Here is a 13,528-nt window from a genome sequence, read left to right as displayed (position 1 = left end):
ATCTCGGGCCATTTTGAAGTCAGAGGGGACACAGCCAGTGGTCAGGGATGAAGGAGAAGGGAATGAGGTCGAGCAGGCAGGTTGTCGGGCTGCCAGATCTCACTAGTCGCAGGACTTGATCTGGGGGTTGACAAAGTAGTCCGCAGAGAGGTAGGAGGGAGAAGGTAGGAAAGCATTTCCTAGGATTAGAGGCAGAAGATTGAAATTTAGAGTGATATAAAGTGGCTTTAGCAGCAGATACCGAGAAAGAAGGTAGAGAGGAGGGAGTGAAAGGATGATAAGTCCTCCAGAAGTTTAGTTTTCCTTTTTATGAATCACTCAGCCACGGAGCAGGAGGGGAGGGCCGAGTCAGCCAGGAGGAAAGGGGACAGTGTGAGGAGTCAAATGATGCGGAAAGTGAGGAGAGTTGGGTCGAATAGGCAGAATCAGGAGAGAGAATGATTTATCAGAAGGGAGAGATGATAGAATAGAAGAGGAGAGTAGTGGGAGAGAGGGTGAAGATTGCAAAGGCATTTGACCATCTTAGGGGCTAGGGTTGGAGGAGGGTTGGAGGAAAGGGAGAGAGAAAAGGAAACAAAGTAGTGATCAGAGACCTGGAGGGGGGGTTGCAGTGAAATTAGTAGGCAAACAAGCGCTAGGAAAGAGGAAGTCAAGCGTACTGCCTGCCTTATGAGTGGGAGGGGCTTGGGAAAGGGCGAGGTCAAACGAGGCAAAATAAGTCGAAGGCAGACATCGGGAAGTTGAAGTCACCAAGTACAAAGAGCCATCATCAGGAAATTAGCTTATCAAGGTGTCAAGCTCATTGAGGAACTCTCCAAGGCTAACTGATGGGGGATAGATGACAACTATGTTCAGCTTGAGTGGGGACAAGGGACAGCATGGAATTCAAATGAACAGATGGACAGGTGAGAGGGAGAAAAGAGAATCTCCAGTTAAGAGAAATGAGTAGCCTTGTGCCACAACCGCAACGACCAGATGCTCTCGGACTATGAGAGAAAACGTAGTCAGATGAAGAGAGCAGCTGGAGTAGCAGTGTTCTCTGGGGTGAGCCATGTCTCCGTCAGGGCCAAAAATTAAAGGGACTGAAGGGCAGCATAGGCTGAAATGAACTCAACGTTCTTAACAGCAGATCAGCAGTTCCAAACACTGCCAGAGACCCAGAATTCCACATGGGTTGTGCGCGCAGGGTACACTAAATTAGAAAGGGTTGCAGCCAAGGGGTGGGAGCGTCTGTAAAGCCTACAGGGAGAGGAGTGAACAGGTAGAAAAAACACACACAGTTACAAAAGAGCAAAATGAGATGATCAGAAAAAAATAACTAGGTAAGATACTCAAGTGAGAGCAGTGTGGAGCCTTCTCTCTTTCGTTCCGCTAAGAAACGTCTTCGTTTCGGTGATGGCCTTACTGACACAACCGCCGCTTAGAACTGCCATTGCGAAAACTGGGGAGACTGAAGTACTAACAGTAATTGCTAGTTGCCTAGCAGAGGTGAAGAGCACACCTCCCTGTACTAATTGCTGATTGCCTAGGAGAGGAGAAACCACTCCCCCTCCAAAACAACCACTGATTACCAAAACAAGTCACAAATTGCCCTGCCCTTTGATCCTGGTTGATGTGCAAGTTAGTTTGACTTATATAGGCACATTCTTCCCTATCATCTACCCTGCAACTCTTCCCCAGATCCTTGGTGTACAAGATATGTGTTTTCTGTTAATATAACTGATAAAATAATGGTTAATAAGCAACTCTAATGGGGCCCCAGAAAATGTAGTTTTATTTTTCTTGGTTTAGATATATATATATTTTTTTCAATATATTTTACAATTATTAATAGACAAACAACAAATGCATGTCTTGAGGTCTGGAAAAAAGTAGCACATTTAAACTAATCCAATATGTTAGTTGGACTGATTGCACCCGTTACTGAAATCATTGTTTCAGTTTAGATGGTTTAAGTAGTATAATTCATTCATCTTTCAAATCCTGGCAGTCATTCTGAATTGTCGGTGAATATAACTTCCAATTGTTGGATATCCCCACTCAGGCTGGATTCTAATAGGAATTAGAAATCATTGGTCAGCAGTTTTCAAAACCAATCGAAGGCTGGTCACCAGCGAAAACACAACGAAGACTGGTCACCAGCAAAAACACAACGAAGACTGGTCACCAGCGAAGGCTGGTCACCAGCGAAAACACAACGAAGGCTGGTCACCAGCGAAAACACAACGAAGGCTGGTCACCAGCAAAAACACCTCGAAGGTCACCATGTCTATGCTGTTTTTTTTTCAGCAGGGTACACATATATACTGTACACACATGCAAAAACTCTCGATCATCCTCTCTAATGCAGAAAATTTCCCATATTTTACACACACATGCACGCACACACACAAACATACATGCTTGCACACAAGTACACACACATACACAAACACGCAGCCCTGACCTTCCGTCGGTGAGATGGTACAATGAAGAAGGTCTCGATCTGGTGTTTGAGGAGGAAGGCGTTTCTCTCGTGGCCGTTGCCAGGTTCTACCTCATAGTCTCCATTCAGGGAGTCCAGGGTCGCCTTGGTGATGTGGACCTTCCTGGTGGAGAAGGAGAAACACAGAGTCAGCATCATGTGGTGCTGCCTACCGCCGTTGTGCCTTCAAGCAATGTACTTAAACACTAATTGCTCCAGAGGCTGTGTTGTGTGTCAGGATGGGTACTGTGAAAGCAAATTACATGGTGATAACTGGTACTAACCCAGGCAGTCCCCCTGCCTCCATCACGTTGGCCAGTGTGACGTCGTTGGACCACACATCATACTGCCACTTCCTCAGTCCCAGGACCCCACACAGCACCCGGCCCGTGTGGAGACCCACACGCATGTTCAGATTCACCTCAGTGGCCTCCGCTACTGATCTGCAGGAGCATGAGAAGGGTCATTACAATATTATATCATTGACACTATGCGTGTGGTTGTGGGGCAGAGTTTGTGTGTGTGTGTGTGTGTGGTTGTGTATGTATGCGTGTGTGAATACTAGGGTTGTAAAACTACTGTTAATTTACAGGTTATCTGATTTTCCTACTGCAATCTATGGTAAGTTTGGTAGTTTATAACTTTTTTAAAAATGCATTCATATACAGCTTTCATTTGTCCATATTGTTGTCCATTACATTCTAATGGATAGACCATATACAGTGGGGCAAAAAAAGTATTTAGTCAGATACCAATTGTGCAAGTTCTCCCACTTAAAAAGATGAGAGAGGCCTGTAATTTTCATCATAGGTACACTTCAACTATGACAGACAAAATGAGAAGAAAAAAAATCCAGGATTTTTAATGTATCTTTTTGCAAATTATGGTGGAAAATAAGTATTTGGTCAATAACAAAAGTTTATCTCAATACTTTGTTATATACCCTTTGTTGGCAATGACAGAGGTCAAACGTTTTCTTTAAGTCTTCACAAGGTTTTCACACACTGTTGCTGGTATTTTGGCCCATTCCTCCATGCAGATCTCCTCTAGAGCAGTGATGTTTTGGGGCTGTTGCTGGGCAACACGGACTTTCAACTCCCTCCAAAGATTTTCTATGGTGTTGAGATCTGGAGACTGGCTAGGCCACTCCAGGACCTTGAAATGCTTCTCACGAAGCCACTCCTTTGTTGCCCGGGCGGTGTGTTTGGGATCATTGTCACGCTGAAAGACCCAGCCATGTTTCATCTTCAATGCCCTTGCTGATGGAAGGAGTTTTTCACTCAAAATCTCACGATACATGGCCCCATTCATTCTTTCCTTTACACGGATCAGTCCTCCTGGTCCCTTTGTAGAAAAACAGCCCCAAAGCATGATGTTTCCACCCCCATGCTTCACAGTAGGTATGGTGTTCTTTGGATGTAACTCAGCATTCTTTGTCCTCCAAACACGACGAGTTGAGCTTTTACCAAAAAGTTATATTTTGGTTTCATCTGACCATACGACATTCTCCCAATCTTCTTCTGGATCATCCAAATGCTCTCTAGCAAACTTCAGACGGGCCTGGACATGTACTGGCTTAAGCAGGAGCCCCAGATCGAGGGAGATTATCAGTGGTCTTGTATGTCTTCCATTTCCTAATAATTGCTCCCACAGTTGATTTCTTCAAACCAAGCTGCTTACATATTGCAGATTCAGTCTTCCCAGCCTGGTGCAGGTCTACAATTCTGTTTCTGGTGTCCTTTGACAGCTCTTTGGTCTTGGCCATGGTGGAGTTTGGAGTGTGACTGTTTGAGGTTGTGGACAGGTGTCTTTTATACTGATAACAAGTTCAAACAGGTGCCATTAATACAGGTAACGAGTGGAGGACAGAGGAGCCTCTTAAAGAAGAAGTTACAGGCCTGTGAGAGCCAGAAATATTGCTTGTTTGTAGGTGACCAAATACTTATTTTCCACCATAATTTGCAAATAAATTCATAAAAAATCCTACAATGAGATTTTATGGATCTTTTTTCTCATTTTGTCTGTCATAGTTGAAGTGTACCTATGATGAAAATTACAGGCCTCTCTCATCTTTTTAAGTGGGAGAACTTGCACAATTGATGGCTAACTAAATACTTTTTTGCCCCACTGTATATGGTTTAAGTGATAGTCCATATAATGAAAAAAGCATCTAACCAAATATGGCATTATTTTCTCTTCCAACAATTGACTTTTTTCACAACTGCCACCAGTTTGGTGCCAAAACACAACAAAGCCTATTTGCCACAGTAATATAAATCAAAGTGTGTAAAAAAAGAAGAAGAAGATACTTAATGCTTAAACCCTCATATAAAAGCAAACAATAATGGATAATAATGGAGATAATAATTGAGATGCAATCACTCTCAAATTCATAGACAAAGCTATGATGCAAGGTCTGGCCATCCAGATATCGAAATGATGATTTTAACGATGTTTTGAGGCTACAATGCCTTGCAAAAAAAAACGTTTTGCCGTGTTACATTGTGAATTCAAAATGGATTAAATAAAAATAATTCTAACCCTCCTACACACAATACCCCAATAATGACAAATTTAACTAATGTTTTTAGAAAATGTTGCTCATTTATTGAAAATGAAATACAGAAATATCTCATTTACATGAGTATTGACACCCCTGATTCAACACTTTGTAGAAGCACCTTTGGCGCTGAGCTGATTACAGCTGTGAGATAATTACAGCTCTGGGTAAGTCTCTAAGAGCTTTGCACACCTGGATTGTACAATATTTGCCTATTAATCTTTTTAAAATGGATCATTCCTAGACAGTCATTTTCAATTCTTGCCATAGATCTTCAAGCCGATTTAAGTCAAAACGGTAACTAGGCCACTCAGGAACATTCAATGTCGTCTTGGTAAGCAACTGCAGGTGTCGATTTAGCCTTGTGTTTTAGGCTATTGTTCTGCTGACTTCATCTCCCAGTGTCTGGTGGAAAGAAGACTGAAGCAGGTTTTCCTCTAGGATTTTGAATGTGGTTATAACTGTATTCTGTTTCTTTTTATTAAAAAAACTCCCTAGTACTTGCCAATTACAAGCATAACCATAACATGATGCAGCCAGCACCATGCTTGAAAATATGAAGAGCGGTACTCAGTGATGTGTTGTGGTAGATTTGCCCCAAATATACCTCTTTGTATCAGGACAAAAAGTGTATTTCTTTGCCACATTTCTTGCAGTATTATTCAAGTGCCTTTTTGCAAACAGGATGCATGTTTTGGAATATGTTTTATTCTGTACAGGCTTCTCTCTCTTCATTTATGTGAGTATTGTGGAGTAACTACAATGTTGTCCATCCTCAGTTTTCTCCTATCACAGCCATTAAACTCTACAACTATTTTAAAATCACCATTGGCTTAATGGTGAAATCCCTGAGCAGTTTCCTGCTCAGTTTACACAGCTACCAATCGATGCCCTTCTTTGCAAGGCATTGAAAAACCTCCCTGGTCTTTGTGGTTGAATCTGTGCTTGAAAATCATTACTAGATTGAGAGACCTTACAGATAATTGTATGTGTGGGGTACAGAGATGGGGTAGTCATTAAAACATCATGTTAACCACTATTATTGAACACGGAATGATGGGATTTGTTAAGCACATTTGTAGTCCTGAACATATTTAGGCTTGCCATAACAAAGGGGTTGAATACTTATTGATTCAAGACATTTCATCTTTCCAATATTTTCTACAAACAGAATTCCTCTTTGACATGTGGTATTGTGTGTAGATCAGTGACACAAAATCTAAATTCAGGCTGTAACACAACAAAATGTGGAAAAAGTCAAGGGGTGTGAATACTTTCTGAAGGCACCACATATATTGTTTGTTTACATTTACCTTGTTCACAAACATTGAGGTAAAAAAGCTTACATTTTGGGTTCTGATGGGGTACGACAGTTGAAATAAGCTCATGAGGCATTTATAAATTATATTCTTCAAGAACCGATAGGTACATATCATTAATTTATAAGTCCAAAAATGTATGTAGCAACTGAAGATTGCCCCTTTAAACACTAATGGTATTTACTAAATTGATGGTTTATATTTAGTATCAGAGATAATTACAGGCACCTGTGATAATCTGAAGTACCCAAAAAGGCCACTAGATGTCATGTGATAAAATTCCACAAAATCCTTGAAAGTTACCAAAATTCTGGCAGTTTACTGGTAAACTTTGAAAGTTACCAGTAATATACCCTCCATTTGCAACCTTAGTGTGTCCACTCTAGCATTACTGTATGCAAATCATTTCTTGCCTCCACACATTTTATTCTGCCATGATAAACGGTGCTGCCCCTCTTCACATAATAGTACAGATAGGCCAGGCAGCACTGCGTTCTAACCTCCGTCCCAGCCTACCATCCTCTCCCTCTCTGTCTGGAAGAAAAAGTACACCTGTTCTGGGGAGATAAGCCAGAAGGAAAAAAATTGTAGCTACTTCAGATTCTAAACAGTTTTTTCTCTACTCCTGTCTGTTAGGAAAGTAAAGTTAAAGAGAATGGGAGAGTACAGACAGAGGAAAATTCAACCCGCAACGAGGGAGCAAAGTGAGGTTTAGGATCATTATCTAGAGTCTAGACACTCAATAAACAGGGCAAAATGCTACGCTTGTCATCAATATGAACATGAATCCACCGCTAACATAAGGTGTTTTTATTGTGCATTGTAGCCCTATATCTGTCATTCTTAAAACACTACGTATATGGGTGTCTGAATGTACAACCCCTATATGGCATATGGAGCGAAATAACACCAAGCCAACGGCCATGAATTTATCACAGAACGGGGTAAGGCTCATTGAAGTGTTGCGCTCCTCCTTCTTTCTCCAGATTGTGCAGGACATGCAAAGGAGTCAAACACTTTCAAGCTTCAATAGGAAGCATCCAAATGCATTTCCATTCCCTCTCAACCCCATCTATCTGCGGCGTTGTCATGTATTCATAGAATCCTTCAGCCTGGACTTGTACACCAGGGGTTTAGAAGAATTGAGAATATCAATATCCCCAGTCCTCAGTCTCACTCTTATCCCTGGTCAAACCAAATGATTCAGCATTCAGCAGGCTCATTCCTGCTGCCTGCTGCCTAGCTAAACTCACTGTTGATTATCTGTGCATAGTCACTTTACCCCTACCTATATGTAAAAATGACTTTGACTAACCTATACATTCCGCGCATTGATTCGGTACCCCCTGTATATACTGTAGCCTCATTGCTGTTCTTTTAGTGCGTTTTTAATTTTTTTTTTACTTTAGTTTATTTAGTAAATATTTTCTGAACTCTATTTTCTTAAAACTGTATTGTTGGTTAAGGGCTTGTGAGTAAGCATTTCACGGTAAGGTCTACTACGCCCGTTGTATTCTGCGCTTGTGACAAATCAAATTGGATTTGATACAGGGATAAATGTGATATGGTGTCCATCACAAATCAGCAGGTGTCGACACTGACCCTAACATCGCGATGACTCGTGTGGTTTATCAGGCGACCAGGACCATATACGAGTGACATGTTTATCATGGATGACACAAACTGGAACATAACACCACATCAGTCCGGGACCTGGCCCAGAACAGGACGGCGTGGAGAGACAAATGGCCAAGGAGCTAGCAAAGATTAGTGAGAGAGTGAGTGTCCACCATAAACCTATAGACTCACGTGATGGTGTCAATCATGTCCAGGCCCATCTCCACACAGCAGTGGGCATGGTCAGTCTTGGGCTGGGTCAGACCTGACACACAGTAGTAACAGTCTCCCAGGATCTTTATACGCCTACAATGGTTCTCCTGTCAATCAGAGAGAGAGAGGGGGGGGGGGGGGGGGTGGAGAGAGAGAGCTTTCTGATATTCAGAGCAATATTGAGACAGACTGACACAGACAGTGTGGGGGGACTAGACACATGAAGTGCATTCATTTCTAAACGGTTAAACAGATATGTATGAAAACACCCTCAAATAAAAAGGTGACATTCTGTACTGTGACCTCGTAAAAAAACATTCCATTTCAAATCCCAAATGCTAAAGTATAGAGCCAAATAAAAAAGCTTTAGCTTCACTGTCCAAATAAATACGTAGGGGAGTGTATTTACACATAAATATCACATACGCTTTCCAATATTCAGAGCAGTATGTCAGACCTACGATGTTAGATTGCAGCGAGGGATTACTGACAAGATTCCCTTCTGCTTTCTACCTCGTATTCAAACCCTCTCTATCCAATATCCATTCGCCTAAACCATTCAGGGAACATGGTGTATTTTAACATCAAGAAACTCCGCCCATCTGAATTAGGTCTTGTGCATTCATACATGCAGTAATGTGCAAATTCTCTATAACATACAGTATGTAACAGTTTTGCTTCCATCCCTCTCCTTGCCCCAACCTGGGCTTGAACCAGGGACCCTCTGAACACGTCAGCAACTGCCTCCCACGAAGCAGCGTTGCCTATCGCTCCACTAAAGTCACGACCCTTGCAAAGCAAGGGACACAACTCCTTAAAGCTCCCAGAACGAGTGAAGTCACCGATTGAACCGCTACTAGCACGCACCGCTAATTCGTTAGCCATTTCACACCAGTTACACATACATCCTGTAGGCTACCACAGGCTACAGCTGTACACACTAATGTGAACGTTGCAAGAGGTACCGTACAGTACAAATCCAACTTTAAAAAAGGAAATGAGTCTGAGTGCAGAAGCATAACGGTCCCCACTCCATCATATCATCGGGTCAGTGTTGTAGAAGAGAGTAGATGTGTGGCCCGGGGTGGTATAGCTGTCTAAGCCGCTTCCTGTGGAGCGTGTGTACCACTGCCAGCCGAGGTCCAAATCCAAGCCCACTGCTCTTTCAGCACTCTCTCTCTATCAAAATAAACATACAAAACACAACAACAATAAATAAGTGTGAACGTCCACGATGTGGAGCAACGCTGCCTGGCGTGATGTGAAGCTCTGCTCTGGGATGAAAGGAGCTTTGAATTGGAATTTGTAACCCATCCTTAGGGATCAGTGAGCCACAGAGTTCACAGTGAGCTATGGGTTGGTGGGCTGAGCTCCTAGCGGGTGATAACATCACCCGGGCTCCCATTGTTACTTCATGGAAGAGATGTGCTCTTGGGCTGAGCAAAGCATGTGAACTGAAAGACTCATAGCTACGCGGTGTGCGTAATAGATGCTCTATTTTAACGTGCAAGTCCATTGGTGTTGAGAGAGCTTGTTAGCAGCATGAAATAGAGTTTCCTTCACATTATGTTACATACAGGCTACACTCGCGTTGTTATTGCTCAGTAGTACTGAGGGCATATTTCTTTCAAGTCAGATATATATTGATAAAGATATTGTCTTAAATAAAAAATATGTATTATAATAATTTGAAAGGAAATTCTTTTGATATGAGCTTAAATGCCATGGTGAATGACAACAATATTAAAGGGGACAACTCTGGTTCGTCACTGATAAAAATGAACTGCTTTGTAACACCAAAACTAGTGGCAACTGAGCATCCACCAATGCGAAGGAGTCGAAACCTTAACTTTTCTGGAGTATTAAAACACATCATCCTGAGATGTTTTGAAACATTATATGGTGTGTGGTAACACCACTTAAAACTTCTACAGGATCGGTGGGTCCCCCGCGGGATGTAGGCTAATGTGATTAGCATGAGGTTAGCATGAGGTTGTAAGTAACAACACAATTTCCCAGGACACAGACATATCTGATATTGCAGAAAGCTTAAATTCTTGTTAAGCTAACTGCACTGTCCAATTTAAAGTAGCTATTACAGTGAAAGAAGACCATGCTCTTTTTTGAGAAGAGTGCACAGTTATGAACTTGAAAATGTATTAATAAACCAATTAGGCACATTTGGGCAGTCTTGACACAACATTTTGAACAGAAATGCAATGGTTCATTGGATCAGTCTAAACCTTTGCACATACACTGATGCCATCTATTGGTACAAAAAAAAATACAGTAGTGTTATCTTAGTGTTATCTTTTACCAGATCTAATGTGTTATATTCTCCAACATTCATTTAACATTTCCACAAATGTCAAAGTGTTTCCTTTCAAATGGTATCAACAATATGCATATCCTTGCTACAGGCAGTTAGATTTGGGTATGTCATTTTAGGCGAAAATTGAAAAAAAAGGCCGGATCCTTAAGAGGTTTAAATGAAGTGTGTTGTTCAACACCTTGCCAGGGAATCCTGTCTAGTGGAGAATTAGATCACTTGTTCTGGTGTATTTTCATGTTTAACATTGATATGTATAGTGCATCCGGAAAGTATTCAGACCCCTTCACTTTTTCCACATTTTGTTACATTACAGCCTTTTTGAAAAATGTATTTAATTATTTCATATCTACGAACTAAACCCCATAATGACAAAGCAAAAACTGGTTTTAAGAAAAAAATACCTTATTTACATAAGTATTCAGGCCCTTTGCTATGAGACTCGAAACTGAGCTCAGATGCATCCTGTTTCCATTGATAATCCTTGAGATGTTTCTACAATGTGATTGGAGTCCACCTGTGGTAAATTCAACTGATTGGATATGATTTGGAAAGGCACACATCTGTCTACATAAAGGTCCCTCAGTTGACACTGCATGTCAAACCAAACCATGAGGTCGAAGGAATTGTCCGTAGAGTTCAGAGACAGGATTGTGTCGAGGCACAGATCTGGGGAAGGGTACCAAAATATTTCTGCAGCATTGAATGCCCCAAGAACACAATGGCCTCCATCATTCTTAAATTGAAGAAGTTTGAAATCTCCAAGACACTTCCTAGAGCTGGCCACCCGGCCAAACTGAGCAATCGGGGGCCAAGGGTCTTGGTCAGGGAGGTGACCAAGAACCCAATGGTCACTATGACAGAGGTCCAGAGTTCCTCTGTGGAAATGGGAGAAACTCTTCGAGAAACTCTGGGAGATGTATGTCTATCTCAGGTCTCTACTCCCCACACTCTCCCCTTACTGTGTATCCTGATTGAGGACACTCTCATTTCTCTTTGATTCTGATGTGTCTTTCACAAAGCATCTATTTAATGACGTTGATGGGGACAGATATTTTTGGAGCACCTCAAAAGCTCCAGAGTTCCTCTGTGGAGATGGGTAAACCGTCCAGTAGGCCAACAAACTCTGCAGCACTCCACCAATCAGGCCTTTATGGTTGCCACTCCACAGTAAAAGGCACATGACAGCCGGCTTGGAGTCTGCCTAAAAGCACCTAAAGAACTCTCAGACCATGAGAAACAAGACTCTCAGGTCTGATGAAACCAAGATTGAACTATTTGGCCTCAATGCCAAGCGTCACGTCTGGAGGAAACCTGGCACCATCCCAACTGTGAAACATGGTGGTAGCAGCATCATGCTGTGGGGATGTTTTTCAGTGGCATGGACTGAGAGATGAGTCAGGATCGAAGGAAAGATTAACAGAGCAAAGTACAGAGAGATCCTTGATGAAAACCTGCTCCTGAGTGCTCAGGAACTCAGACTGGGGCGAAGTTTCACCTTCCAACAGGACAACGACCTTAAGCACACAGCCAAGACAACGCAGGCGTGGCTTCGGGACAAGTTTCCTTGAGAGGCCCAGCCAGAGCCTGGACTTGAATCTGATAGCACATCTCTGGAGAGACCTGAAAATAGCTGTGCAGCGACGCTCCCAATCCAACCTTACAGAGTTTGAAAGGATCTGCAGAGAAGAATGGGAGAAACTTCCCAAATACAGGTGTACCAAGCTTGTAGCGTCTCACCCAAAATGATGCAAGGCTGTAATCGCTGCCAAAGGTGATTCAACAAAGTATTGAGTAAAGGGTCTGAATACTTATGGAAATACAAGTTTTTTAAGTTTTTTAAAAATACATTTGCAAAAAAATCGTAAAACCTGTTTTGCTTTGTCATTATGGAGTTTTGTGTGTAGATTGATGAGAAAAAACAAACAATTGAATCAATTTTAGAATATGGCTGTAACGTAACAAAATGTGGGAAAAGCGTCTGAATACTTTCCGAATGCTCTGTATATGATCATTTTCCAGTTTAACCCATGTTTGGCAGGCATTGTTGAGCACAGTGCTCCGTCTACCAGCGGTAACTAGAGGTTGTATAGCAAGCATTGCAGGATACTTAAGTTTAAAAAATAATTTAAATGATTGCATTCATTTTTTTGTAAATATACAGCACCAGCAAAAGTCCAGACACACCTACTCATTACAGGGTTTTTCTTAATTTTTTACTATTTTCTACATTGTAAAATAATAGTGAAGACATCAAACCTACAGTTGAAGTCGGACGTTTACATACACTTAGGTTGGAGTCATTAAAACTTGTTTTTCAACCACTCCACAACTTTCTTCTCTACAAAAAAATATAGCTTTGGCAAGTCAGTTAGGACATCTACTTTGTGCATGATACAAGTATTTTTTCCCAACAATTGTTTACAGACAGATTATTTCACTTATAATTCACTGTATCACAATTGGAAAATTCCAGAAAATTATGTCATGGCTTTAGAGGCTTCTGATAGGCTAATTGACATCATTTGAGTCAATTGGAGGTGTACCTGTGGATGTATTTTGAGGCCATCCTTCAAACTCAGTGCCTCTCTGATTGACATCATGGGGGGAAAAATAAATAAGCCAAGACCTAAAAAAAAATGTTGGAGACCTCCACAAGTCTGGTTCATCCTTGTGAGCAATTTCCAAACGCCTGCAGGTACCATGTTCATCTGTACAAACAATAGTACGCAAGTATAAACACATGGGACCATGCAGCCGTCATACCGCTCAGGAAGGAGACGCATTCTGTCTCCTAGAGATTAACGTACTTTGGTGTGAAAAATGCGAATCAATCCCAGAACAATGGCAAAGGACCTTGTAAAGATGCTGGAGGAAACAGGTACAAAAGTATCTATATCCACAGTAAAACGAGTCCTGTATCGACACAACCTGAAAGGCCGCTCAGCAAGGAAGAAGCCACTGCTCCAAAACCACTATAAAAAAAACAGACTACGGTTTGCAACTGCACATGGGGACTAAGATCG

At 41.8% G+C, this 13,528-nt stretch overlaps 1 protein-coding gene across 1 annotated transcript in view; it reads right to left on the bottom strand.

Annotated features, from left to right (window-relative positions):
- Positions 1–13,528, bottom strand: part of LOC109872139 (adenylate cyclase type 1) — a 59,670-nt gene that overhangs the window by 22,234 nt on the left and 23,908 nt on the right. Inside the window, exons 5-7 of the mRNA XM_031807293.1 lie at positions 8,153–8,280; positions 2,749–2,907; positions 2,447–2,588 (exon numbers count right to left, since the gene is read on the bottom strand). Of these exons, the coding sequence (XP_031663153.1) occupies positions 2,447–2,588; positions 2,749–2,907; positions 8,153–8,280 (429 nt within the window). The remainder of the gene's footprint in view (positions 1–2,446; positions 2,589–2,748; positions 2,908–8,152; positions 8,281–13,528) is intronic.

Source organism: Oncorhynchus kisutch, linkage group LG27, assembly GCF_002021735.2.
Source record: "Oncorhynchus kisutch isolate 150728-3 linkage group LG27, Okis_V2, whole genome shotgun sequence".
Classification (NCBI taxonomy): domain Eukaryota; kingdom Metazoa; phylum Chordata; class Actinopteri; order Salmoniformes; family Salmonidae; genus Oncorhynchus; species Oncorhynchus kisutch.
This window is presented reverse-complemented; position numbering and strand designations above follow the sequence as displayed.